General features: G+C 60.8%; 1 protein-coding gene across 13 annotated transcripts in view; it reads left to right on the top strand.

Moving 5' to 3' along the window:
- The window catches only part of KCNQ2 (potassium voltage-gated channel subfamily Q member 2), a 64,779-nt gene that overhangs the window by 10,875 nt on the left and 26,383 nt on the right, over window positions 1-27,521 (top strand). For 9 of the 13 annotated variants that reach the window (XR_011494727.1, XM_044748529.2, XM_044748533.2 and 6 more), the window contains 9 exons: window positions 7,816-7,906; window positions 9,503-9,629; window positions 10,001-10,176; window positions 11,154-11,279; window positions 14,707-14,817; window positions 16,509-16,604; window positions 22,612-22,706; window positions 23,934-23,963; window positions 26,401-26,469. Coding sequence is in view for 12 of the 13 variants with exons in the window: in XM_044748529.2 (XP_044604464.1) it covers window positions 7,816-7,906; window positions 9,503-9,629; window positions 10,001-10,176; window positions 11,154-11,279; window positions 14,707-14,817; window positions 16,509-16,604; window positions 22,612-22,706; window positions 23,934-23,963; window positions 26,401-26,469 (921 nt within the window). In the remaining variant the exon portion in view is untranslated. The remainder of the gene's footprint in view (window positions 1-7,815; window positions 7,907-9,502; window positions 9,630-10,000; window positions 10,177-11,153; window positions 11,280-14,706; window positions 14,818-16,508; window positions 16,605-22,611; window positions 22,707-23,933; window positions 23,964-26,400; window positions 26,470-27,521) is intronic. The other 4 variants (XM_070486277.1, XM_044748530.2, XM_044748532.2 and 1 more) reach the window with 1 other exon arrangement.

The raw sequence follows: 27,521 nt of genomic DNA, 5'->3' as shown, positions 1-27,521 counted from the left end.
CCGTGCCCACAGCAGCGCCACCCCTCCACCTCCCAAGACCGCGTGGGCTTCCACGGGCCGCGGCCAAGGGCGCAGCAGGTGGGGGATGTGAGACCCACAAGGACAGGAGTCAGCTGTGACTCAGGCCAGCTCCTCCGGCACAGGGGCGCTCAAAGGACCCCAGAGGTGCTGCAGTTCGGGGCACATGTGGCTGGGGAGCTTGGGATGGGCAGGCCTGGGGCGCCCAGAGTGATCCGGGGCTGGGGGGAGACCGAGGCTCACAAGACAGGGCCCAGTGTCAACCATGGAAGAAAACACATTCTGGAAGAGGAGCCCCCCAGCTCACTAAATCAGGAGTGAGTCTCTGCCCTCCCTGTGGGTGCAAACACGTGTGTGGATGTTCAAGCTTCACAGGACGAGGTTGGGGCCCGTTCTGCGCTGCCCCCGGCCTCGGAGCAGGTGTCCTTCCTCTGGTGACGGGGATGGGTTTCCAGCAGGGCTGGGACGTCTGGAGGGAACAGTGTGTGTGTGGGCGTTTGGCTCTCCCACCCAAATCTGTCCTGTCACAGAAGGAAACTGAGGCACAGCTGGGGAGGGCACTGCCCGGCACAGAGCTGCCAATGGATGGGCAGATCAGGGGGTTTAGCCGCCGCTTCAGACCTCGACAACTGGCTTTGTTTCTTTTCTTTAATTGAGGTGAAACTCACAGAACACGCAGTTAGTTATTTTACAGTGAATGCGTCAGTGATGTTTGGTGTGTTCACAATGAGGGGTGACCACTGGCTCTCTCTAGTTTCAAAGCTTTTTTTTGGTGGGGAGGAAGATTCGCCCCGAGCTAACGTCTGTTACAGTCTTCCTCTGTTTTGTATGTGGGATGCCACCACAGCATGGCTTGTGAGCCATGTGTAGGTCCATGCCTGGGATCCGAACCCGTGAACCCTGGGCTGCCAAAGTGGAGCGCATGAACTTAACCACTGTGCCTCCATGCCAGCCCCAGTCAAAGCTTTTCTGTCATCCGAGCCCTGTCAGCCCCTGTTTCCCCTCCGCCAGCCCCTGGGGCAGGTTTGCAGGTTCTGGACATTTCACGTAAGTGGGATCACGCAGTACGTGGGCTTTTGTGTTTGGGTTCTTTTTCTGAGTTTCGTGTTGTTAAGATTCGTGCAGGTTGTCACGTGACTCAGTGTACACTCCTTTTTAAGGCTGAATGATATTCCACCGTGTGGATGGGCCTGGTTATCTACCCATCATCTGCTGACGAGACTGGGCTGTCTCCACCTCGAGGCTGCTGTGCATGGTGCTGCTGTGGACACTCATGCATGAGCCTCTGTTTGGGTGCATGCTGTCATTTCTCATGTAGTGTGGCCCTGTTTTTAATGAGCTTTGTTTGCCCCATCGTGGGCTCACATGTGGCAGCCCCTGGGTGGCCATGCTCCTCCTGCTCTCAGGACCCACGTTGTGCCTCTGGATGCTCTCTGGGTCCCCCCAGGACACAGGTCTCCTGTCCAGGGCCCCTTCTTGACCCCTTGCTCTGGCCCATCTGGCAGTGTTTGGAAGCAGGGCAGGCTGTGCTGTCGAGTCTTGCTCTGGAGCTGGATCAGACCTCAGTGAGGGCAGTCTTGATCATCACCCATCAGGATATGTGGGCCACCCCGTTTGCGGGTTCTGGCTGTGTACTTGGGGGGCCAGGTGAACAGAGTGGGCAAAGAGAGCGAGTGGGCCCTGCTCAGAGGACCCCAGCCCTGGGAGGAACAGGAGCCCCAGTAGAGTAAACTGGAGGGAGTTGGGGCCAGGCAGACTCTCAGAGAAGGTGACATTGAAAATGAAACCTGGAGGACAAGGAGGTGGCGGCCCTGAGATGGACATGTGGGAAAGGAGACTTCCAGGCAGCAAGAGGAGGCTGTGTCAAGGCCCTGGGGCAGAGAGCTGGCTTGGGGAGGCTGAGAACAGGCAGGAGGGGAGTGGGTGCTCTCCCTGTGGTCATTGTGGTGAGGGGGTCAGAGGTGGCTGGAGTGGAGCACAGTCGGGGCACCTGGGATGGAAGAGCCGAGATCAAGTCTTAGCAGAGAGAAGGACACCCAGGAGGATCGCCTTGTGGGGGCCTTGAGCCTGGGCGGTTGCCGTCGTCTGTGTGAAAGATGTGGGTAGGAGGCGGAGGACACCCAGGAGGGCAGAGGTGGAGCCCGGTGTGGGCGTGGTAGGGACAGGTGTCACAGGTGCTGCCCTGGGATGTGGCTGGAGTAGGGCACCCAGGTCCTGTGCTGGGGTCCGTGTGGGCACAGGTGACGTGGAGAGCCGCGTCTCCCGGATCGAGTGGGCGGCGTCTCGGGAAACGGCTTTCTCATGTGCTGAGCCAGCAGGTTTCCTGCCAAGGCCTGGAGTCCTGCCAGCCTCGGTCCCGTGGGGACAGCTCCTCCCCACAGCCCGCAGCTCCCGGAGCATCACCTCGGATGACTGCTCTTTCTGGGGGGCTGAGGTCTGCAGCAGGCAAAGCGGGAGCTGGGGGTCCCTGTGACCCTGGGCCTTCTGACGGGTGACTTGTTAGGGAGCGATGGCCAGGGACAGTAGGACCCCTGACGTCTACATCCCCCCTGCCCTGAAGAGAGCCCAGGGCCAAGGCTTCAGAGGGACACTGGCCACCCCAGGGTCACTGGCCAGCGGGGGGCATTGAGGAGTCCCCTGAGAGCACCATCTGCCCTGGGTGTTGGGAGAGGGTGGGCTGGACCGGGTGGGTTGGTGTGAAAAGGCTGTGGGTGTGGAGCGGCCATCAGGGTCAGCTGGTGGAGGTGGCCAGAGTGGGGCCCAGGCCAAGGCTGTTTGTGGAGGCCTCGAATGCCGAGTCAGGAGCTGGGCCTTCTGGGGGTCTGGGGCAGCCTGAGCTGTGGCCTTCACTGAGCACTTGCTGTAGAGATGCATCCTGAGTGCCCTCACCCTGTGGCCCTCGCCTCAGGGGGTGCTGCCGAGCACCTGTCATTCTCCGATGCGCGGGCTCAGCCAGGGGCCCGGCTGACGAGGGGGTGCTGGGGGTGGGCCGCTTGGCTTCAGGAGAGGGATCTGCGAGCAGCCGTCCCACGGGGGCAGCCTCCTCCTGCCCCCTTGGCCCCTGGCAGATGGCGCAGGGATTTCTCACGTCTGGTTTGCGCCTGGAGCCGCCGTCAGCTGCCCGGCCTTTCCGTCGCACCCAGACATTGGAAGTGGCAGTGGGTGCTGGAGGCAGAGCAGTTTATTAGAGGAGAAATTAAATTCCAGGCTGCAGTGCCAGCGCAGTCCTAATGGACGAGGCAGGTGGGTGGTTCCCGGGGGAGCCCGGCCGCGGGTCTGGACCAGAGGGACCTGCTTTGGCCTCACGCTGACTGCTCACCCACCCCTGGCCCCGCTGGGCTCCCCCAGGTCCCCCTGGCCCCAGGGAGGCCCAGGCTTATTGCAAGGGATGTTACTCTTGGGAGAGGGGGTTTCTGCGGGGGATGCCCGGGACCCCTCCGTGGAAGGGGGTGCTCAGCCAGGGCCTCCGCCTTCCCATCTGTACAGTGGGCGAGAGCATCTTCCTGCCTTGAGGGTCGTCGGGGACCTGGCACGTGGTAGACACGCTCCCCCCGCCTCCCTGCTCTCCCTGAGAGCAGCCGCAGGGCTGGGGCTGAGCACGCGAGGCTCTGAGGGCACGACTTGCCTTCCCCGCCCCCGCCATTCGCTTGTTCAATGTTCATTTCATTAAATATGCAAAACGGGATTAATAACCCAGGCATCTCCTGAGTCAGGCTTCGGAGGCAGCGAGGGAGTCTGGGCCTTGATCGACTGCGTGGGGCTCTGTCCCCGCCTGCGCCCTGGAGCCCTCCTTGTAGCCCCCCACCAGCAAAGACAAGTGGGGAACGAGGCGGCAGCGTCATCGATGTTTCTCCAGAAAAGAAATATTCCTGCAGTCAGATGGCGGAGGGGTGCGGGGGGAGAGACGAAGAAGAGGGGCCCCTCCTTGGAGGCGGGGACACCCTTCCAAAGAGCGGGGAGCAGGCAGGTGCACACCCATGCACACACCTGCAGGGGCACGCGTGCATCCCGGGACCCGCCGTGTGGCTGTGGGCTGCCCACTGTGAGGGGTGTCGTCACCCCTTGAGTGGGAGCTCCTCTGGCCAGTGCCTGTGCCTCCACCACCCTCGGTCCCTCCCATCGCCTCCCGCCTGCCCTGGGACCCCTCCCTGCCCTGTCTCTCTGTACATCAGAGTCCCCTTGAGAGCCTCCTGTGCCTCTGCCTGTTTCAAAAGAGGGGTCCTGCTTCTGCTTGGAGCTCAAGCTGCGGCTCGGAAGTCCCTCCTGACATCTGGCTGTTGTCTCTCCTGCTGCTGGCTGAAGACGCTCTGTTTGCTGTGGGTCCTGGTGTGAGGGGTCAACGCCCCCCAAGGACACTTGTGAGCTGGGTGCTCTGGTAGGCTCGGAGCCTGGTGTCTGCTGGGGGCGTGGGTGGTTCTGGCTGGTGCTCACTCTCCAGGTGGCCTGTTTCCCCATGTTCAGGTGAACGCTGGCTGAGGTCCCTTCCCCTCGGCCCATCCTGGCCCTGGAATCTGGGGCTGGGGACCAGCTGCTGGAGGTGCATCTTATCTCCTTGGTAACCGGGGGAAGCGTGTGACGCTGAATTCATTATCATAATTGGCCCTGGGCTGCAGGAAAACCACCCCCTCCAGCAGAGGTGCCTTCATCCTTCCTCCTTTCTTTCCTTGCAGCCTGGATGGTGCCCAGACTGCGGGGCACCAGAGCAGCCCTCAGGGCCCCGGGACCTTGGCCTGGTGTTGGAGAGACATGGTGCTGGGCGTTCAGCCGAGGCTTTCAGCTGAGGGACAGGGCTCTGGCCTGTGGGGCGGGTGGAGCTCCTCAGGTGTCCCCTCTTGGGAGGAAGCAGACCCAGCCGACCCGGGCGAGTGGAGCAACGATTTCCAGGCTGAGTTTCTTCTCACGAGCCACCCGCATCCTTGGGCCCTGGGGGAGTCAGCACTCTAAGTGCTCAGGGCGCCGCACAGGGCCCACGGTGGTGCTCTGGTGGTCCCCACGCACATGTCCCCAGTGCCTCTCCCGAAGGGGAGGAGAGGTTCCTTCTAGTTCACAGCTGTCAGCACCCGAGTCTGTTCAGGAGACAGAAGCTAGGATGCTGGGGACCACTGAGGCATGAAGGCCTGCAGGAAGGAAGGTGGGAGCCCCTGCCACACTCACGTGCTCGAGCGACTGCAGGAAGCTCCAGGTCTGCCCAGGGTCCCAGCATGAGTGTAGCCGGTGACCCCGCCATGGGCTGTGGGGCTGCAAGGAATTATCCCGTGTCGTCCTGGGGGAGGGTGGCACCTCAGGTCTGAGCTAGCCCCCTCCCCTGGCTCCCTGGGGCTGGGCCCCAGTGAAGTGTTCTCCGTCGCCGAGGATGCTGTGAGGCCAGAGCAGAGCCCCTACCAGCCTTGCCAAGCCTCAGTTTCCCCATCTCTGAGATGGACATGAGCATCGGATGTCTTGGGGGGCCGGGATGCCACTGTGCACTGGGCAGGGTGGTCGCAGGTCACCGAGGTGCCCGCAGACAGGAAGTGGCCAGGAGTGGATGTGTCTGCTCTGGTGTCCAGCTGTTGGAGTGGCTGAGGCATGGAGGGAATTAGCCACAGTCTGGGGGCGTCTCTCTCCTGCTGTGTCAGGCACCGTCCCTGGGCCTGGAGTGTGGCTGGCGTGTGGCTGGCGTGTGGGTGCCCTCTCACCTGTGAGTCTGTCCTTGCGCTGGACGTGACAGGGAGCCACGCGCGGTGACCCCTCTCTCATTCGTCTTCCTCCTTGCCTGGGGGCTGTGCTGAGCCTCTTTTCCAGTGTCCGGCCTGTTGCCCCCCTGCGCCCCCACTTCCCGGTGCCATCTGTGGCCATCTCTTCCCAAAACTTCAAAAACAAGCGTGGCGCGGTTGCTGGCACTTTCTGAGGTGAGGCTGCTGGGGAGGGTTGGCACCCAGGGCAGCTTCTCTGAGTCTGCTCCCCTCTGCCCGCCGAGCGGGAACGTTCCCAGGGGCCGGCTGTGGGTTTGTCTCCTCCTGAATTGCTGGCATGGATGGATGTCCAGTCGCTGCCTGCTGGGAAGGGCTGCACATCCGTACAGCATGGCCAGGCCATTCCGGAATGTTCCGAGATGCCGGGCAGAGCCGCCCTCAGGAAGCAGGGCTAGAGGTGGTCACCTTGGGACCTGGGCCTTCTCTTTTTTACTTTAGAGGAAGTTTTTAAACTGCATGAGGAGCTGGCCTTCGTGGGTGCAGCGCACTCAGAGTCTCCCTAACGTGAGGATGACCCGTTCTCTGGTCGGCTCAGACTTGCCTCTACAGTCCTGGGACGAGCCATCCTCTCTCCCTCTGGGCCACCCGACTTGCTCTGCCTTCTCCTGTCTTGTCCGCTGTCTTGCCAACTGCTCTTCACCTTGCAGGACTGGTCCCTGTGGACACCTCCTCAGGGGAGCCCACTGGATTCTGTGTCTCCCCTGGGCTCCCTGCATCACCCGCTGAGCCGAGCTAGGTCTGGGTGCCCCCTGCGATGGGTGATGGTTTCAGTCTCTCCCACAGCCCAAGCCCCTAGGGTCCTGCCCGCAACCCTGGAGTCTCCGGGAGCTCCGTCCCTGCAGACCCACTGGGTAGACGCTCTTCCCCACTGAGTCAGGAGAAAATACCCCAGGAGGGAATTACAAATACAAGGCATATGAGATATCTGGACTTTTTTTTCCCCAGGGCTCAGTTAATTGAATAAATTGGCTAATGAGCAAAGGAAATTAATTGCGGTTTTGAAATGTGACCGTTTCTGTGCGTGCACTTTGTCTGTGCCGGCAGGCACTGTGCGCCTTTGTATCTGCCGTCAGCACCTCTGCTCAGGAGCTGGGAGCAGCTTGGGAGACGGGCCTCGCTCCTGGGAGGGGCTGGGTCACCCGTGGGGAGGGTCTGGGTGTTTCTGGGCCTCTTCGGCGTGTATGGGGCCGGGCTGCTGGACTTGCCCTGGGTCCGGCCGAGGCTCGGAGTCCCTGGTGCCAGGTGCTCTAGGTGCAGCCTGGGCTCCTGTGCTGCAGCACAGGCTGGGCTCCGGTCGGACCACGCAGCATTGGCCCTGATGTGTCTCAGCCCCCTCAATGGGGAGGCTGGTGGTCTCGACTCCTGGGGCTGGTGGAGCTGGGGCGATGGGGTGTCCAGGGCGGTGATGACACACAGGAGGGGCGTGGTGTGGGGCCCCATCCAGCTTCCTCACACCACGTGCTTTATGCTTCTCAGGAGCCCCGGACCCCTGTCCTCAGCCATCAGGGGCTGTGCTTCTGGAGACCCCACCCCCACCATGTTTGCTTTGGCCCGACCCTCTGGCTGGTGGGTCGGATGGGGCCTTAGCGTCCACGCTTGCTGCACAGTGGCTCCCTGTTACCGTTAGCTGGGCACTGCCGGGGCCTTCTGGGCAGCTGCACAGTGTGGCCAGCAGACGCAGGTCCGGGGGGTGAGGTGCTGGGCCGATGCTGAGTGGGAGAGGGGAAGGTTTCTGCCTCGGTGTCTGGAAGGAGAGAATGTCCATTGGTCACCTTCCCTGGGGTTGGCTCATTTCTTGTTCTCGCAGCGTCCAGGAGGCCGGCTCTGCGCCGTCTTTACTCTGAGAGTTTGGGGCGCTTCCTCAAAGCACGAGCCTGGCAGGCGAGATTGGGGGTGGGTGTCCTGGAGGGCATTGGGCGGCCCCAGGCGTCACGCAGAGCCCTGGGGGTCGGCTGCCGGCCTGTGCCCTCTGCTCTGCCCTGGTGGAGGGCATGAGGCTCTGCTTCCGCAGACGCAGCCCTGGGCCCGGCTCCCAGTGTCCTGCATCTTCTCCTCTGTCCTCCAGGTTCCTGCTGGTCTTCTCCTGCCTCGTGCTGTCCGTGTTCTCCACCATCAAAGAGTACGAGAAGAGCTCGGAGGGCGCGCTCTACATCCTGGTGAGCGTTGTGCACTGGTGGGGTGGGGAGGTGGTGGATGTGGTGGATGGCCCCCTGGCCCCCCTCCCAGCCCCAGCCCCCTGTGAGCCAGGCTGCCCCCCAAAGGGGCCCCCCCTTCCTCCTTGCACCCACCAGCCCTGATCGTCTGGCTCTAGCCTGGTGCCCCTTCCGGCCTCACCTTCTGACGTTGCTGGCGGTGCAGCATCCTCAGCCCCCATGTGCCCCTCCCCCAACACCCTCACTAGGCCTGGCCCCCCCCCCCCATGTTGTTACAGCACCTGGCGGCTCAGCCCCCATGCCCTATGCCTGTTCCCACCTCCCATTCTCTCTAGAGCCCGAGGGGAGGTGTGGGGTGTCCCTGGCAGATGTGGGCGCCAGGCGAGGGTTGTGAAGCTCAGCAACCCTGTGGTGGCAGAGGCGGGCGCCATGGCAACCACAGCACAATTTCTGTGTTGCTGTTGGTAATGGAGGGGTGGCCCCTCCAGGAGGCTGATCCCAAATCCAGAATGTACCCCTGGGGATCCCCACCCCTCGCCCACCCTGACCTCTGTCCTGAGGCTGCCCCAGGCCTGGGGGAGCCCACACCTCCTTGTAGTTACCTGGGATTCTCCCTCAGCTCTGCCTTCTGTGCCCACCATACCAGCACCAGCTCACACAGGACAGGATGGGACCCCCACACCAACACCACCTCACACAGGACAGTATGGGACCCCCCACACCAACACCAGCTCACACGGGACAGGATGGGACCCCCACACCAACACCAGCTCACACGGGACAGGATGGGACCCCCACACCAACACCAGCTCACACAGGACGGGACCCCCACACCAACACCAGGTCACACAGGACAGTATGGGACCCCCACACCAACACCAGCTCACATGGGACAGGTTGGGACCCCCACACCAACACCAGCTCACATGGGACAGGATGGGACCCCCACACCAACACCAGCTCACATGGGACAGGTCGGGATCCCCACACCAACACCAGCTCACATGGGACAGGTCGGGACCCCCACACCAGCACCAGCTCACATGGGACAGTATGGGACCCCCACACCAACACCAGCTCACATGGGACAGGTTGGGACCCCCACACCAACACCAGCTCACACAGGACAGTATGGGACCCCCACACCAACACCAGCTCACATGGGACAGGTCGGGATCCCCACACCAACACCAGCTCACATGGGACAGGTTGGGACCCCCACACCAGCACCAGCTCACATGGGACAGTATGGGACCCCCCACACCAACACCAGCTCACACGGGACAGGATGGGACCCCCACACCAACACCAGCTCACACAGGACGGGACCCCCACACCAACACCAGGTCACACAGGACAGTATGGGACCCCCACACCAACACCAGCTCACATGGGACAGGTCGGGACCCCCACACCAACACCAGCTCACATGGGACAGGTCGGGATCCCCACACCAACACCAGCTCACACAGGACGGGATGGGACCCCCACACCAACACCAGCTCACACGGGACAGGATGGGACCCCCACACCAACACCAGGCCAGTCCCCACTCCTGCCCCCGGCCGGGCGCTGGCTCAGATGCAGCCTCCCCTGCAGGAAATCGTGACCATCGTGGTGTTTGGCGTCGAGTACTTCGTTAGGATTTGGGCCGCGGGCTGCTGCTGCCGGTACCGCGGCTGGAGGGGGCGGCTCAAGTTTGCCCGGAAGCCCTTCTGTGTGATCGGTGAGGCTCGGGGGGTGTGTGTGTGGGGGGCCGGAGGGGCGTGCCGCGATAGACACAGGCCCTGGGAAGGAGCAGGCATCCGTTTTGGCCCGGGAGGCCGGGCGAGATCACAGGATCCACTCTTTCGGGAAGTTTCCTCCCACCTGTCCACTTGGCCTCAGAGCCCGTGGGGAACACAAGCTGAATGGAGCCTGCGCCCAGAGCAGGGCTGAGTGACAGTAGTGTCTGTCCCCACGCCGGGTGCGCCACACACACTGCCCACCCATCCATCCTCCCGGAACCCTGGTCAGGGGGCCCCCCACCCCCATCTGCAGCCAGAGATGGAGGTGCGGAGGGGCCGGCCCCGCCTCGAGCTCCGCTGTGTCCCGCAGACATCATGGTGCTCATCGCCTCCATCGCCGTGCTGGCCGCCGGCTCCCAGGGCAACGTCTTTGCCACGTCGGCGCTCCGCAGCCTGCGCTTCCTGCAGATCCTGAGGATGATCCGCATGGACCGGCGCGGTGGCACCTGGAAGCTCCTGGGCTCAGTGGTCTACGCCCACAGCAAGGTGAGCTGGCGGGAGACGGCGTGAGGCCCAGTGCTGGGGTGAAGGGGCGACGGCCCAGCTGGATGCAGTCCAGGAGGGCTGGTCAGACAGGAGCCAGCTCCCCCTTCCTTCTGGGCATCTCTCCATGATGTGACGGCCTCGTCTCTTTTCAGAACAGCTTTTCTGCGTGGCCCAGTCCTTGTTGCTCCCCCGCCCCGGAGCCGGCTTGCTCTGTGGTCAGTGGGTGTGCTCAGATCAATACGCCCCGAGTCACCTGCCCGCTTGGGCTACGGCTTGAGGTGGCCGCTGACCATGGGACCCATGGAGAGGCTGCAGTCCTGCATCCCATCCTGAGCCCCTCCCCATATTCCAGGGATCCCCCCCCACAAGGCCCAGACCCCACCCTGCCAGGCTGTACCGTGAGGCCACCCCTCTCGTGGGTGGGTTTATTGGCCCAAATGGCGCCCCCACCACTGTCCTTCCTGTCTGAGCCCTGAGGCCGGGGCTTGGTTGGCAGGATGGGGCAAGTGTTGGTCCTCTGAGGTGCTGAGGTGCTGCCCCCGAAGGAAGGCATCCAGTCCGGGGGTCTCCCCCAGCCTCAGGGAGGTCAAGGTAGGAACTCAAGTCCCAAGATTCTTGGGCCTGAGGGCTGCCTGGGGACACTCCCAAACCTGAGCAGATGGGGCGTGCTGGCCATCCTCAGCCACCGTCCTCCCAAGTGTGAGGTGCACAGGTGCGGGGACCACCCAGGGCCGGGCTCGAGACCAGCTGACCTGCCCCGCCCCCTGCTGCCTACCGCCCGCCGCCTGCCTGCCCCGAGCTTGAGCTCGGGCGGCACAGTGGGCAGCTGCTGGCCTGGGCTGCCGGGGCTCTGTGCACTCAGGAGGGGTGTCCTGGACCTGGGGGCAGGCCTCCTTGGGCAGCAGGGCCCTCGGTCCTCCTGCGGCAGAGTGGGCTGGATGCAGGCCAGGCGGCCGTGACGTGGCCTTCCCTTCCAGGAGCTGGTCACCGCCTGGTACATCGGCTTCCTCTGCCTCATCCTGGCCTCATTCCTGGTGTACTTGGCGGAGAAGGGCGAGAATGACCACTTTGACACCTACGCCGACGCTCTCTGGTGGGGCCTGGTGAGTCCCCGCCACTGGGGTCGTTGTCCTTCACTGAGGATGTGCTTGCCTGCTGTGGCCTTCCTTGGGGGCCTTCCTCCTGCCCACTGTCCAGCCTCCTGCCCCAGGACGTGCCCCCTGAGCCTCAGAGCCTGAATAATAGACTCAACGGCTCTCTCTGGGGCCGCCTGCTGGCCACTCATGACCACGGTGCCATGTGGAGGTGGTGGTCCAGGCCGGATGGTGGCGGGGGATGTGCTGGCCTGTGTTTGGGAACAGAGAAGCCAGGCCCCCAGGGAGCCTGCACCCTACCATGGCCAGCCATCTTCTTTCCCGTTGACCATGTGTGTGTGACCCCTGTGCTGGAGGGGAGGGGGGCAGTCCTGCCCGTCACACTGAGGGACAGGAGAGTTTTGAAAAGGGAGACTGGACCCCCTGGCTTCCCCGGGCTTTCCTTCCTGGCTGCCCCCACCCAAGGTAGGTCTGGAGTCCTCCTTTGGTGGCCCGTGCTCACCTGGCCCCTTGAGGGCCCCTCTCCTCTCACCCAGGGCAGGAGGCCTTTTCTGAGAAATCCTGCCGGGCCACCCTCTGATGGGCCCTCCTGCTCCGTGTGGGGTGGCTGGCTGGGGAGCGTGCTCCTGCCTGGCAGAAGGCGCCTCGGCCCAGCTCTTCTTTGCCCGTTTCCGTGGATGCCGTGGGTGGCTGGAGCACCCCTCTTGCTGGGGGCCAGTGCTCAGCCTGGCAGGCACTTGGCCCGGTGTCGCGTGGAGGTCATGTGGAGGTCGTGTGGGTCTGGGAGGGCAGAGTCCGTTGTCTCGTGGGGCCCCAGACCTGCCTCTGCAAATGCTGGCTGTGTGGCTGTGGGCAGATACTGCGTGCGAATCCAGTTGCTGGGAAAGGAGTGCGTAGCTTTTCCCGGCACTTGAGCCAGAATGCAATTTATTCGTAATTATTTTACTAATTGCGGGGAGGCCCAGAATCCGTGTCCTTCCGTCCGACCACGCGGGAAGCAGGGCACCCAGGAGCCTGGGGCACGGCGGGGGTGGGGCTGAGGCTGGGGGCACAGAGTGCGGTGCACTGGAGCCCGCGGTGCCTGCCCTGTGGTCCAGACAGTCGGGGCCCCTGCTGGTGAGGCGGCCGGCCCGCCCCAGACTTTTCATGGGCTGCAGCATCTTTAAAATTGAATTTAACTTTTTATTTAGGCATTTTATCAAAGTAACACTTGCACATATTTAAGCACGTGAATGGTACCTAAATGTTACGTGAAAATGCCGCTGTGCCCCCTCCCGCCCTCCGGGGCAGACGTGGTGACTCTTGTGGCTTTTCTGCGTGGTTTACCTCCGTGTTGCCAAATGCACACTCACACCGGCATTTCTCGGTTTAAACTCTGGACGTGGATTATTTGCTTTCTACTGGGATAGGATGAGATTTAGCCCCTCCCCGTCTCATCGTTGTTGGACAGCATCCTGCAGGAGGCCCCCTCTCTTCTGTGCTGCAGGCCTGCTCTGGTGTGTCCTCCGGGGGCCGTCGCCAGCGTCGGGGGAGTTCTCCCACGCACCTGCCTCTCAAGCCGGCCCCTTGAATGCCGGCCCCCCGAATGCCGGCCCCCAGCTTCCCGTCTCTTGGATCGGCCCTCCTTTTGGTGGAGGACACTGCGGGCTTTCCGAGGGAGAAATTTTTGAGACCTGCAGGTCTGACATTGTCCCAATTCCACGCCCTCCTGGACGCGGGGCCCTGAGGGCGGCGCGGCTCTCGGCGTGCGGCTGTTCCTTCTGACACTCGGCCCGGGTGCTCTCCCGGGACGTGGCCTCAGCAGCAGCCTCTGCTCCGTGCCCGGGTGCCGGGTGCTCTGAGGGGCTTTGAGTCTGCGGCCGCAGGTCGTCCAGTTCCGACAATTAAAGACGGCTGTTTCTCAGGTCACCCCTCCCTCCTTCCGTCCTGTGGGCGCCTCCCGGTGCCTCTGATTAGACGGACGGACCTGGGATTCGTCCTCTCGGTTTTCTCAGTTTTCTCATCTTTTTTGTCTAACTCCCAAGAGACTCCTCAACCTTATTTCTTGGTCTTTGATTTTAATTTCGTTTTCAAGATCGCTTTGTTTTACGGACACGATTTCTTCTATCTGTCCGAGGACACGGAGTTTTTCAAAAGTCCTCTGCTCCCTGCCAAGCTCTGGGGTCCTCACGCAGAGCAGGGCCGGCGTGGGGACCGCTGGGTGGGAGGAGTCTCTCTGTCCATCTCTCTGTGGACTTTCCCTCGGCTCCTCCCTGGACAGGGACTCGGCTGCGGGGACAGCGCCCGTGCCCCCGTGTCCCACCCCTCCTGCCGAGCCCCTGACCCGTCATCGTGGGTCCACCGCCCTCTGGCCACCCTGTTGCTCCTTCTCACAACCGTCTGGCAGGGGAGGGACCGGCGATCTTAAGTGTCTCACGTCCTTAAATAGGTTTAGTTGTGTTGGGAACAGTGGCACAGATGATCCTGCACGGGGTGGAGTGTCGACTGGGGTTTAACGGTGAGGGCCGGGCATCTCTCCTGCCTCGCCCGGCTCCTGGCTGCCCTTCCCCAAGCTTCCTGTGCCCAGCTTGCTGGAGCCTTTCCAGAACATTGCAATTTATTCAGACTTTCCTCAGACTACACAGTGTGCTTCAGGTGGGCTCCCTGCACGATTCCCAGAGTCTGGGGAGCAGACTGCCAGGGTGGACGGTGAGATGCCCTTGCGCCCAGCAGGCAGTCAGACCCCGTGGGCAGGTCTTGTGGGAGCTACCTGCAGACACGTCTGGGCCGGCCGCCCTTCTCATCACCCAGTGCCCCATCCATTCAGGTGCTGCTCTGCTCGCGTGCTCCGGCCTCCGTGTTGCAGGAGGAGCCCGCACTCCTGTGCATCCCGGGGGCCCCTTCCTCCCCGTCTCTCCCCTCCTGTCACCTCCTCGAGACCGCCTGGCCCCTCCCCCTCTTCTGGCCTCTGCTCGCGTGTCACCCTCTGAAGGCCCCCACGTGGCCCTGGCCCATTTCTCTGGGCCCCGTCCCTGTTCCTGGTGGTGCCTCTCGGCACTGTCCCCTCTCTGGCTCCAGGCTCTTTCTGAGCTTCCTGGCTGTCTCGCCGGCCTCAAGCTCAGACCCAGAGTCAGTCTGTGGCCTCCGTCCTGGGTGAAGTGGCCCTGCTGGCCTCCTTGGCCCTCCCGAATGTGAAATGGGAGCAGAGACTTCAAAGGACCCCACCCCCCGGCGTGTAGGAGAAAAGGAGAGATTGGGGGAAGTTTTGGTTTGGTTGTTACAGGGAATAAGGATGGCAGTGCTGCCCTGGCCTCGCTGGGACCCCATGGGGGAGGAAGTGGCCTCTGTGTCTGTCCAGCCTGCCCTGACAGGTGCGGGTGGCCCTTGGCGTAAGCCCTCCGAGGGCTGAGGAGGAGCGTCCAGGCCTGGCCGAGTGACCAGGCTCGCTGTCCCGCAGATCACCCTGACCACCATTGGCTACGGGGACAAGTACCCTCAGACCTGGAACGGGAGGCTCCTGGCGGCCACATTCACCCTCATCGGTGTCTCCTTCTTTGCTCTTCCTGCGGTGAGTCTTGCTGCCCCTCTGGCCTTTGGTGGGGACGGGGTCTCGGGCTCCCTGAGTGATGGCAGGCTTCCCGGGGCACCGGTCCATTCAGGGGGATGTGAGACAGGAGCAGGAAGCCCTGCAGGGTCCACAGCCCCCAGGAGCCGGAGGTGGCAGCCGGAGTGCGTGGAGACACAATCCTGAGGCCAGGCGGGCTGCTCTGGCCCGGAGCTGGTTGCTCCCATAAGGCTCCACTGGAGCACGCCGAGTGTGCCTGAGCTGTGGCCTCTGACCTGGCGTCTGTCGGTTGCTGTCACCTCCCTCCAGACTGATGGATTGGCCAGTAGGGTCCTTGTGACCCTTGTGACCAGGAGCAAATGCTGCGTGGTGACAGGGCTCCCTTGTCAGATCTCCAGGGACCCAGGAGCCCGTCTCCTGCAGAAGTGATGTGAGGTCTGTTAGTCATGCACCCACAGGGGGCAGGGCAGGGCGGTGGCAGAGAGGCTGTTCTCCCAGGCGGCCTCTTCGTCCTGGCCCTGCACTCGCTTCAACGTGGACAGATCATGGGGAAGGGTGATCTTTGGGCCCAGATGTGTTCAGTGTGAGCACTGCCCGCTTCTGCAAGCTGTCCTTTCCTTTACCCCAAACCCTGGTTTTTCCCCCAGCCTGTCACATGGTGATTAGGGACTGAGGAGGTGGGAAGGCAAGGAGGGGTAGGGGCCGTGGTCCCGGGACGTGGTCTGACCCTGGTGAACTGGGGGCTGTGGTCCCCAGGATGTGGTCTGACCCTGATGAGCTGGGGCCGTGGTCCTTGGGCTGTGGTCTGACCCTGATGAGCTGGGGGCCATGGTCCCCAGGATGTGGTCTGACCCTGATGAACTGGGGCTGTGGTCCTTGGGCCATGGTCTGACCCTGATGAACTGGGGGCCGTGGTCCCCAGGACGTGGTCTGACCCTGATGAGCTGGGGCCGTGGTCCTTGGGCCGTGGTCTGACCCTGATGAGCTGGGGGCCGTGGTCCCCAGGATGTAGTCTGACCCTGATGAGCTGGGGCCGTGGTCCTCGGGCCGTGGTCTGACCCTGATGAGCTGGGGCCGTGGTCCTTGGGCTGTGGTCTGACCCTGATGAGCTGGGGGCCATGGTCCCCAGGATGTGGTCTGACCCTGATGAACTGGGGCTGTGGTCCTTGGGCCGTGGTCTGACCCTGATGAACTGGGGGCCGTGGTCCCCAGGATGTGGTCTGACCCTGATGAGCTGGAGCCGTGGTCCTTGGGCCGTGGTCTGACCCTGATGAGCTGGGGGCCGTGGTCCCCAGGATGTAGTCTGACCCTGATGAGCTGGGGCCGTGGTCCTCGGGCCGTGGTCTGACCCTGATGAGCTGGGGGCCGTGGTCCCCAGGATGTAGTCTGACCCTGATGAACTGGGGCCGTGGTCCCCAGGCCGTGGTCTGACCCTGATGAACTGGGGCTGTGGGCCTCGGGCTGTGGTCTGACCCTGGTGAACTGGGGGCCATTGTCCCCGGGCCGTGGTATGACCCTGATGAACTGGGGGCTGTGGTCCCTGGGCCGTGGTCTGACCCTGATGAGCTGGGGCTGTGGTCCCTGAGACGTGGTCTGACCCTGATGAACTGGGGGCCGTGGTCCCCGGGACGTGGTCTGACCCTGATGAGCTGGGGCTGTGGTCCCGGGTGCCCTCTGACCCCGATGACTTGCAGGGCATCTTGGGGTCCGGCTTTGCCCTGAAGGTCCAAGAGCAACATCGGCAGAAGCACTTTGAGAAGAGGCGGAACCCAGCCGCGGGCCTGATCCAGGTGAGTCCGGCGGCCCCCACTTGGGGGCCGTGCAACCCTGGGCCTGGTCCCACCGTGTCCCTAGCAGAGCTCTGCCTGGCGTCTCCCCGTGTGCGCCTGGACCGCAGCCCTCGTCCCTCTGCAGGAGCGTGTCGGGCGTGGGGGCGTGGAGTCAGTGTGCTGAGAACCCTTTTAGACGCCGAAGCTGTTGGCAGTGCAGCGCAGGCAGTGAGGAGCTGGGCCTCAGGCCTGGCTGCCTGGCTGCCGCGGGTGCCCCCGAGCCTGCCCTTCCAGCTCCCGGGAGGTGGGCGTGCCGCCACAGCCATCCTTCATGTTGGGGTCCGGGCTCAGAGATGCCACTGAGGTGGGTGCCCGTCCTGGCCTCCAGCACCAGCACTGCTTCCGGAGCTGTCCCAAAGCTCGGGCCCAGCGGCCGGCTGCCCGAGGGGCCCAAGGTTCCTGCAGCCGTTCCTGAAGCCTGGGACCCCCAGGCCCTCAGAGCCGACCGGGATTATTGCTGGCTGGATGCGGCTGTGCCGCTCACGCGTCTTCCTTTTGTCCATGCTGGGTCTCGCCCCTGGTGTGGCCTGCTTTTACATCTGTACGTGTTTACCTTTCACTGTGAGAACTTCAGTCGGCTCCTTAAATGCAAGAGTGCAAAGCGGAAGAGAACTGTCCAGTCTCACACCACCGCTGACGATGTGTCACCACGCATCCCTGTGGCTCAGAGGGTGGACGGCTCAGGGGAGAGCGTGGCCCGAGCACACGGCCGCTCCTCTGTGAAGGTCACCCTTAGCAGCAGCTTGCGCACCACCCCAGAGGTTGGTCGCACCTCTGCTTTAGTCCTTTAAATGTTCGCTACCCTGGATGGTGGCAGAGCCACCCAGCTTCTCCCACGAGTGTCCTGGACCCTTTCCCCGTTGGGACTCGGGAGCAGCTCAGGTTGAGGCTTGTGTGGTTTCCCTGTGGAAGGACGTTGCTTTGTCCCCAGGGCTGCAGGAGTCCCGGTTCATGTGTGGTGAGTGGTCCTGGGGCGATGTTTTGCAGTGGGATTGCTGGTCAGAGGGTCATGTCTTGACCCTCCTGTGGAGGCTGATGGCGAGCCCACGGTCCTGCTGCGTGGGTTCGAGGGTGGAACAGGAGAACTGAATAGCTGCTTCCTAAGTGGTCCGCAACCTGGTGTGATTCCTGGCTCCCAGAGAGGAAAAGGCCAGGTGGGGAAGCCCTGACCCCCCGAGGAGGGCCCAGACCCTCCCTGCCCCGGAAGCATCGGAGGGCCAATGTGTGCATCCCTGTGGGAGCCAAGGTGCCTGGGCCAGCACCCCGCTCACTGCCTTCGCACACGGTCCTGCCAGATGAGGCCCCTGCCCAGGGGAAGGCATGTCTTCACTCGAGGCCCCAACGTGGGCTCTGGACAGCAGCAGGGGGAGGCATGGCCAGCCGTGTGCCCAGGTCCCCAGGGGTGTGCGAGGTGCCCTCTGTGAATCCAGGGTGGGGGTGGGCTCAGACAGGGGCCTGAAGCCGAGGAGTGAGGTCCTGGCCGGACGCAGAGGTGCGGGAGAGGGTATAGTGATGCCGTGGGACCGGATGAGGCTCCTAGTGAAGATCTGGGGCTCAGGGCTGAGTGCTGGGCCCCAGACTTCAGAGGTGGGACGAGGAGCAGCATTTGGGCCCTGCAGGCGTGGGGAGCCTGTTCAGAAGCCCCTGGGGCTGAGATGAAGATCCGGAGCTCCAGAGCCTTCCTCCCAGGACCTCGCCGTCTGGTCGAGGGATCCGGATGAAAGTTTAGGGAACAGGGACGTCCCTGTTGAAGGTGGTGGCGTGGAACTCCAGAACCTCGTTCCTCCGCTAATGCAACAGTGAAGCAAACAGTTGTCAGATCACCTTGGTTAGAACTCCGGAGCCTGGTCAGAGTTCTGCAACAGCCGGGGGGCTTCAGTAAGAGTGCGGCGTTTCAACTTCCTACCGGCCACCCTGCTCCTGGCTTGAGGCGGCTGTGGGGTGACGGCCAACACTCCCAGTGCAGCTGCCGCTGTCAGAGGGCAAATGCACCTTGTTCCAAAAGAATTATGGTTGTTGTTGTGACCTGTCTGGTGGCTTCAGAGGGATCAGCTCAGGGGCTTGCCTTTCTTGTCCCCATCTGGAAACCTCCTTAGGGCTGGAGAGGCCTCCAGGTGGTATCTGTCACAAGCAGTTGAAGGGGGTCCCCTCGCTGCAGCCAGTGGGGCAGGGATGGCAGACAGATTGGAAAGCCTGGGAAGAAAGAGGTTTGGGAAAGGAGACACAGAGGAATTAGGGCTTGAGAAAGAGCCCCCCAATACTGGGGGGGCCTAGGAGGCCACACACATGTCCAGGGCTGGATGCAGGCTCAGGAGTGACCGGAGAAGACCCTGAGGCTTTACCTCAGGCTGAGCTCTGGGATCTGTCCAGCAGGAAGTGAAGGCTAATGCGGAGTCGTAAGTGGCCGCACCAGGTGTTGAAGGGGTACCCCACACAGGGCCGATCTGCAGGCTGGGCGTGTTTGTGTCCTCTTCAGTTCTTTGGGTTTAAGGAAACCTCTGTCAAACCAGTAGCTGACCACCGAGCTAATGGAGCAGAGACTTGAGTGACCACACAACAAAGAGCATGAAATAGTTTAGAAAAGTCACTAAATAAACAGCTACAGTCGACAACAAGCAACAACAACAAACCCTGGGGAGGGGACGGAATCTGACTTCCACGTTATAATATTCTAAACAACCAGTTTTCAACAAAAATTATGAGGAAGAAGAAGAAGAGAAGGAGAAAAGGACAAAAGGAATATTTGAAGAAATAATGGCAAAACTTCCCAAATGTGGTAAAAGGCATGAATCAGTATATTCAAGTAGTATAAACTCAAGGGATGCAAACTAGGACACTGCAGCTGCACCGTCGAAACCCAAGATACAGAGAGAGCCTGCAGAGTAGCAGAAGAGAAGTGACTCTCCGCGTACAAGGAGCCTCAGTAAAGATGAGCGTCGACTTCCCACCAGGAACTAGGGAGGCCAGAGGGCAGCGGGACGGCACACTTAGAATCCTGAAAGAAAAACACCGTCAGCCAAGAATTCCCCATCTGGCAAAACCGTCCTTCAACAGTGAAGGAGGAATGGACCTTCCCGTGCCACCAAAGCCGAGGCAGTTTGTGGCTCACAGACCTGCCCTAAGAAACACTCAAGGGAGTCCTCCAGACTGAAACGGAAGGACAGTGGACAGCAGCTCAGGCTGTGTGAGCACCGGCAAGGCAACTGCACAGTAAACGTGAAAGCCAGTGTTATAATTTTTTGGTTTGTAACTCATCTTTTTTTCCTTATATGATTTAAAAGACAAATGCATCAAGTAATAGTCACAAATCTATATTTCTGGGCACACAATGTATAAAGATGTAACTTGTAACAGTAACAACATAAGGAAGGGGGCGGACCGTATGGGAGCAGAGTTTTTTTATACTACTGAAGTTAAATTGTATTAATTCAAACTAGATTGTTATACGTTTAAGATGTTAGTCATAATCTACAGGGTAACCATTAAGAAAATAACATAAAAATATGCAGAAAAGAAAAATAGAAGGAAATCAAAGTGATACACTGGAAAAAATGAACACTGAAGAAGGCAATAATGGAGGAATTGAGAAACAAAAGACATAAGGCATACAGAAAACAAAAAGCAAAAGGACAGAAGCACGTCCTTCCTTGTCAGCAATTACTTTAAATGTAAATGGATTAAACTCTCCAAGTAAAAGGCAGAGATTAGAAGAATGAATTAAAAAAAAACTGTCTGACTGTATACTGTCTATAAGAGATTCATTTTGGATCCAAAGACAATAGGTTGAAAGTGAAAGAATGGGAAAAAAATATTCCGTACAAATAGTAACCTAAGGAGAGATGGCTGCACTAATATCAGACAATAATCAACTTTAAGTCAATTTTAAAAAGAAAAAGAAGGGTATTACTTATTGATAAAAGGGTCAATCCATACAGAATATGTAATAATTATAAACATGCATACACCAACAACAGAGCCCCAAAAATATAGGAAGCAAAAACGGACAAAATGGAAGGATGAAATATACATTTTTACAATAATGGCTGCAGACTTCAACATCCCACTTTCAAGAATGGATAGAAAAGCCAGACAAAAGACCACAAAGAGAACGAGGACTTGAACAACACTGTGACCCGGCTAGGCCTGCAGACGTCTACAGAATGGTTCACCCAACAACTGCAGAGCACACATCCCTCTCAAGTGCCCACGGAGCGTTCTCCAGGATGGACCATTTGTTGGGCCTCAAAACAAGTGTCAATACTAGGGTGCCATGTACATGCAACGGGGTTAGAATGGTCTCTTCAACAAACAGTGCTGGGACTACTGGGTACCCATTTTTAAAAGAATGAAGTTTGACCCTTACTTCACTAAACTAAAAATAGGTCTAAAACCTAAATGTAACAGCTAAAACTATAAAGCTCTTAGAAGAAAACATAAGTGTAAATCTCCATGACCTTGGTTTCTTAGCTATGACACCAAAAGCACAAGCAACAAAAGAAAAAAATATGTAAATAGGACTTTATTAAAATAAAAAACTTCTGTGCATCGAAGGACGCTATAAAGAGAGTGAATAGAAAACCCACAGAAAGAGAGAAAATATTTGCAAGTTGTATATCTGATAAGGGATCTATATCCGAAATATATAAATGACTCCTACAGCTCAGCAACAAAAAGACAACCCAGGTAAGAAATGGATAAAGAATGTGAATAGGTGTTTCTCCAAAGAAGATACACAGGTGGCCAACAAGCGCATGAAAAGGTGCTCGACATCCGTCATCATTAGGGAAATGCAAATCCAAGTCACAACGAGACACTTCCCATCCGCTGGGACGGCTAAAATTAAGAAAATAGAAAAGTGTGGGTCAGGATATGGAGAAATTGGACCTCACACACTGCTGGTGGGAATGTGAAACGGTGCAGCTGCTCTAGAAGATGGTTTAGTGGTTCCTCAAAAAGTTAAACATTCTCACGTAACCCAGCAATCCGACTCCCAAAAGAGCTGAAAACAGGTGTTCAACCAAAATCTTCTACGCGGGTGTTTGTAGCGGCGCTGTTCGCAGTCACCAAAAGGTGGAAATAACCCACACGTCCATCAGTGGATGAATAGATAAACAGAATGTGGTCCGTGCATACAACGGAACGTTCTCAAGCCAGTAAAAAGAGTACGTACCGGGACCTGCCACCACACGGGTGGGCCTTGAAGACACGCTAAGTGAAAGAAGCCAGCCACGAAAGGCCACATGGTATGTGATTCCGCTGACAGGAGATGTCCAGAATCAGGAACGCGTGGAGGCTGATGCGGACTCCCGGGGCCTGGGTGGTGACTGCCCAGTGGATGCAGGGTTGGAAGGTGCTTCCTTCTGAGGTGTGAAGATGTGAGACTGGACTGATGGGCGACAGCAGGGCAGGTGTACTGAGGGCCACTGAATTGTTCGCTTCCGAATGGGTAAAAGGGTGAGTGTGCGTCAGCTGTATTTTACTTCGCGCAGAAGTCGGGCACAGAAGCCCAGGCCAGGCTGAGGACAGTCTACACGGCAGGCCCAAGACCCTGCGCTGTGCTCAGGTTCATTTCCTCTCTGGCCACTGGGCCAGGGAGGATGGAGGCATGCGTCCCCCGCCCTGCCCCCTGCCCTCCAGCTCCTGAGGTCCCACAGGGCCCAGTGTAGTGTCTCCACGGGGACCGGGGCCAGCAGGAAGGTGACCACCATGACAGGGTCTAACCGCCAGCCTCAGGTAGGACAGACAGTGGCAGGAAAAACCCCCGAGGCTCCCTGCGGACTCACTGTGCGCCTGACCTGCGCCCTCTCCTCCAAACCACCAGCTTGGGGGCTGATGGTGTGTGCTCATGCTGAAGAGGGTAAAGTGAGGTCCCTGTGGTGGGGCAGGGCCGTAGAGAGATGGGATGACCGCCCACATGGTCGCCGTCCCCTTACCGCTGGCGCCTGACCCTCTGTCCCTCCATCCGCAGTCCGCCTGGAGGTTCTACGCCACCAACCTCTCGCGCACGGACCTGCACTCGACGTGGCAGTACTATGAGCGCACGGTCACCGTGCCCATGTACAGGTACCCGTGCCCCCGGGGCTCCTCCGCCACCGGGCCTGGGCTGTGTTTCCATTTTCTGTTTGTCCTTAAACCCCATTTTTTGTTGTTGTTTATTATTTTGATTCATTTTTGTTTCTTTTTTCCTTTAAAGCGTCTGCACTTTCAGGAAGGGACTCTGTGTGTGATTTATTTCCAGCATTGATTCTGTTCTTGGTTTCATGGCTGTGGCTTTTGTTTTTCACTCCATCTGCCCCTCAGCGTGGTTTCCTCGGGGCGGGGCTTGTGTTGTGAGCATCCCAGAGATGGCCCCTCCCCAGAGGGCCCGTCCAGGTCAAGGCCGGGCCGCCCCGTGGGAAAGGACAACCTTAGCCTCCCTTCTCCACCAAGGACCAGGTCTCTGTGTGACCCAGACCATAGTGAGGCGTGAAGAGCAGGAGGCCCACATTATTCTGGCGTCCCAGGCACCCCCAGCAGGACAGAGCACAGACACCCCCGGTGTCCTCAGGTGGGAGGGAAGGGCCTGAGGCCCTCTCCGGGGTGCAGTCAGTGAAGGCAGTGCCAAGAGGCCCATGAGGCCATGTTGTCAGCAGGCGGCTTTCCAGGCCCTGGTTTTCAAGGGCAGGTGGCCGCCCGGGGCAACAGCGTGGCTGCCCTCAGGATTTTCTGCTCTGGGCTTTGCCTAGAAAAAGATCTGAGGTGAGAGAGGCTGGGGGCCTCCTAGTGTCCCCAGGCCTGATGCTCTCTGGTGGGCCCTGCTGGCTTGTCCATCCCCTCTACCCGCCCCAGGAGTGAAGCTGAGCCCGGGGGCTCTGAGCCCAAGGATGTCCCTTGCTCGCCTCCAGGGGGTTCTACCCATGGAGCCCTCACCCCAGGGTGGGCGGGGCTTCTGGGCTGGGGCAGTGTCCTCCCAAGCGTCCTGCAGTCAGTGATGGCTGGAGGCCGTCCCCACCGGCCACCTGCCTTGGTAGGAGTTTGTCACCTGGGAGGAGGGTGCCCTCCGCCAGCATCCCCTCCCCCGTGTCTGGAACGCCTGGCTGGGGTGGCTGCGGCCCGGCTTCCCCAGAGGCCTGGGGCGTCCGCTGCCGGCAGGCTCTGTGCCTGGTGGGTAGGCTGACCCTCCAGCTAATTCTCTCTGTTCTGTTGTTTCCCCCACTTTCCTTGACGGTTTTTTTCATTTGCTTTTTATTATCCCGTTCTTTTTAAATTTCCGTTCTTTTCCCTTTGTGTGTGTGTGAAAACACTGGAAAGCTCGCAAACTCAAACCTACGGGGCCTCCAGGTAGGAACGCATGGGCAGAAGTGCGTGCTGTGGTTCCGTTCTGTCTGGGAGTGTCACGGGGCCGCCCGGACCCCACGGCCGCCCCACCGAGCGCCCCCGCACCGAGCCCTAGCCTGTGGTCCCACGCCGGCGGCGGGCTGCCCTGTGGCCCTGTGGCCCCTGCTGGACCCCCGTGTGCCGTCACCTCCCCGCCCTGGTTCCCTCTCCACTACCTCCCTCAGCTGCTTTCCTGTGCTGGACGTCTGCCCAGGTCGTCCCTGTTCCTCGTGCTGCTTCTGCCTCGTCTCAGTAGCTGGGGTCCCTCCCTGTCTTCCGCCCCACGCCACGGGCCCCACTCACGCGCCCCACTCACGCAGGCAGAGGGCTTGGGGACGGGGGCGCCCTCAGCCACAGCCCCCGTGCCTGCAGGCAGTTCTGCTTTGCACAGGGGCCTCTGCCCAGCCAGCTCACCTCTGGCCCAGGGTGGGGTCTCCCTCTCTGGATCCATCCCCCCAGGTCTTCCCACTGCAGTGAAGGGAGACACAGGCCCTGGGAGGAGGGCGGGCCTGTGGTCCTTCCATGCTGCCCCTGGTTGCTGTGTCTGCACCGGGGGCTCTCTCCTGCTGTACCTTTAGCTGCTGCCTCAAGGAGGGAGACGGGGTCGTTTGTCCAGATTGGGGGACGCTGAGCTGCTGCAGGAAATTTCACCCATGCCCAGTGCCCAGGTGCCTGTACAGGCCCTCGCCTTCCGTGCAGAGTTGGGGGGGCACTATGCTAGACGTGACATCACTCACAGCCCTGCAGAGCGAGGGGCCACCTTCTCCCCGTGTAGACAGAGCCAGGGCCCCCTCCAGCATCTCTCATCCTTCCCTGGTGCCCAGCATGGGACCATGTTAGAAGGCTAACCTTCCACTCCCAGAAGGGAGAGGGCACCGTGCCGGGCAGTGAAGGGCCCCACAGTGGGAGGGACCTGAGTGCCCACAAGCATCTCCCCGCCCAGCGCCTGCCTTTCACTGCTGGCCTCAGACCCCAGAGGCCTCACTCAGAGGAGAAGGGGTGATGGGTGCGGCGTCCATCCCTGTCTGCTGACCCTGGGCTTCTGGGGCTCCAGGCTGCTGGGCAGGAGGGCTGGCCCTGCTTCAGGCCCCAACAGGCTCCTCCTAGACCTCAGTGGTCCCTTGGTCCATCCTCTCCAGCCACCCCAGACCCCCCAACGTCTGTGGAGGCGCCCCTCCCCACCTCACCCCTTGGCCTGGGAGATGCTCCCTGATGTGTCCCCCACTCCTGTCAGCACGCTGCACCCTCATCCTCCATGGCAACCCCCGGAGGTGTCCGGTGCTGCGTGTGCGCAGCCCTCACGTGTGGTGCGTGCACAGCCCTGCCCGCGGCCCTGCCCTCTGTGTCTGTCCCCTGCTGCTGTGTGTCCGAGGCATGACGTCCTATCTGTGTGTCCCTAACCTTGGACCTGTGTGTGTGGGTCGAGCGGTGAGGGCTGTCAGGGTCTCTGCTCCAGGTCCGTGGGTGAGTGGTCGAGGGTGGTGGGGAGACCAGCGCTGCACCCGTGTCCCGTCCTGGGGGCTCTGCTGTGCCCATAGCGTGAACTGACCTGACTGCCCAGGCCTTCTGCTTAGTCTTGACCATGAGGACAGGGGACAGCCTGGAGGAGGGGAGAGAGCTCACAGGACTGCCCTTCCCACCAGCGTTTGTGGAGCACTGCCCACCCGGGCCTGGCTCTGCTGGGCCACACAGGGAATGGAGCGGGCCATGGGGTGCTGCACCTGCTGGCAATGGGGATGGCAGTGACAGGGCAGGCCGGGAGGTGGGAGGGGCATTCTGACCGCTGGGGCTGGGGGGCATAGCTGGACAGAGGAGGAGTGCAGAGGGACAGAGCAAAGCCAGAGACTAGTGGGCAGACTGTCAGGGCCGTGAGTGCAGTGGACTCAATGGTCTTTCTGCTCTGGGGACGTGGGGAGCCATCAAGTGTTTGAGTGGGAGGATGATGAAGGAGTCGCATGAAGGGACGGTGGTGATGGTCCGAGGCTGGTGGGCTCTGGCCTGGCCTTCAGAGGGAGAGAAGGACGTCAGGCTGCGAGCAAAGCTGCTGGGAGGAGAGGCGGGAGGGAGGAGCAGGTCCAAGAGGAGACCGCCAGGGTCTCCGTGGGTGGCCTGGGCACCACTCTGGCCCCTCTGCTCTGCATGCTGGTCACTGCCCACTTCCAGGGCTGAGGTGCCCAGGAGAGGTGCAGCCCAGAGAATGCAGACAGTGCCCCAGGGCCCTGGAGGTGGAGACACGTTGCCATGGAATTCTCCCCCTTTCTGCCTGTGACAGGCCACACCCCATGTCCTCCGGGCAGTAACACCACCCCTCCGTGTGTGAGGTGGACGCTGGAGAGGGCTGGGTGAGGTGTCCCTGGGGCTCGGGCGGGCAGGCGCTCACTCACCTCTCCTCTTGCCACAGACTGATCCCTCCGCTCAACCAGCTGGAGCTTCTGCGGAACCTCAAGAGTAAATCTGGACTCACCTTCAGGTCAGCAAGGGGCTCCGGCCGGAGCTCGGGGGGTCTCAGTCCTCCCGAGAGGTCCCTGCTGCCACGAGAACTCGGCGAGGGGCAGGCAGTTGCAAGATGCTCCCAGCAAGCGCCTGGTGATATCGGGGTCTAGGCTCCCATCCCTGGAGGGTGGCTGGCTTGGGGGGTGGGCACAGAGAGTGGGCTGGACATGGGGCCGGGGGGCTCCGCTCGTGGCTGGTGCTCCGGCCCCAGGCGGGAGGAAGAGTCCAAGCCTGCCTCTCCCTGGGGAGTTGGGTGGACATGCGGTGGCTGCGGCTGGTGCTCCCGTAACCGCAAATCTGTGACTCATGGGCACAGTTGGGTGTGCGGAGAAGGGCTTGCCTGCGGGAGAGTGGAGAGGAGGGCGCCCCCGGGCCCCCAAGCCGAGGGCTGCCCCCAAGCTGTTTGCCGACTCCGAAGAGCTCGCAGCCGGGCAGGGCAGCTCTGGTGGGTGGGCTGGCGGCCCTGCAACCTGCGAGCGCCGCCTCGTTTGGAGGAAGCCTTTGCAGATGTGATGTCAACACGAGATCGTTTTTGGGTTAGCGTGGGCCCTCACTCCGACTCCCAGTGTCCTAAACGAGGCAGGGAAGACGGCCTGGCGCAGACGGAGGCGGAGGTCAGAGGGACGCAGCACAAGCCCAGGACGCCTGGTGTCCCCGGGAGCTGAGACAAAGATGGATCCTGTCCCAGAGCTTCCGGAGCGAGGCCCTGCCGACATCCGGAGCCTGGCCTCTGGCCTCCAGAGCCCGGAGAGAGATTTCTGCTGTGAAAACCCCAAATGGCGCTTGTCAGGGTGGCCCCGGCAGGCTGCTTGCTGCAGATTCTGGCGCTGCAGAGTGTGTGCTGTGTGACAAACACCTGGAAGTGTGGACGTGGTTCTGGAATTGGGTAACGGGCAGAGGGCAGTTTTGGAAGAATTTTGAAGAGCATGACAGAAAAGGCCTCGATTGCCTGGAAGAAATGGTTGGTGGAAACAGACAAATTAAAGGCGACTTGGCAAGAGCTCGGAGGAGGGAGGAGCGCGTCATGAC

The sequence above is a fragment of the Equus asinus genome, chromosome 15, assembly GCF_041296235.1.
Source record: "Equus asinus isolate D_3611 breed Donkey chromosome 15, EquAss-T2T_v2, whole genome shotgun sequence".
Taxonomy (NCBI): Eukaryota; Metazoa; Chordata; class Mammalia; order Perissodactyla; family Equidae; genus Equus; species Equus asinus.
This window is presented reverse-complemented; position numbering and strand designations above follow the sequence as displayed.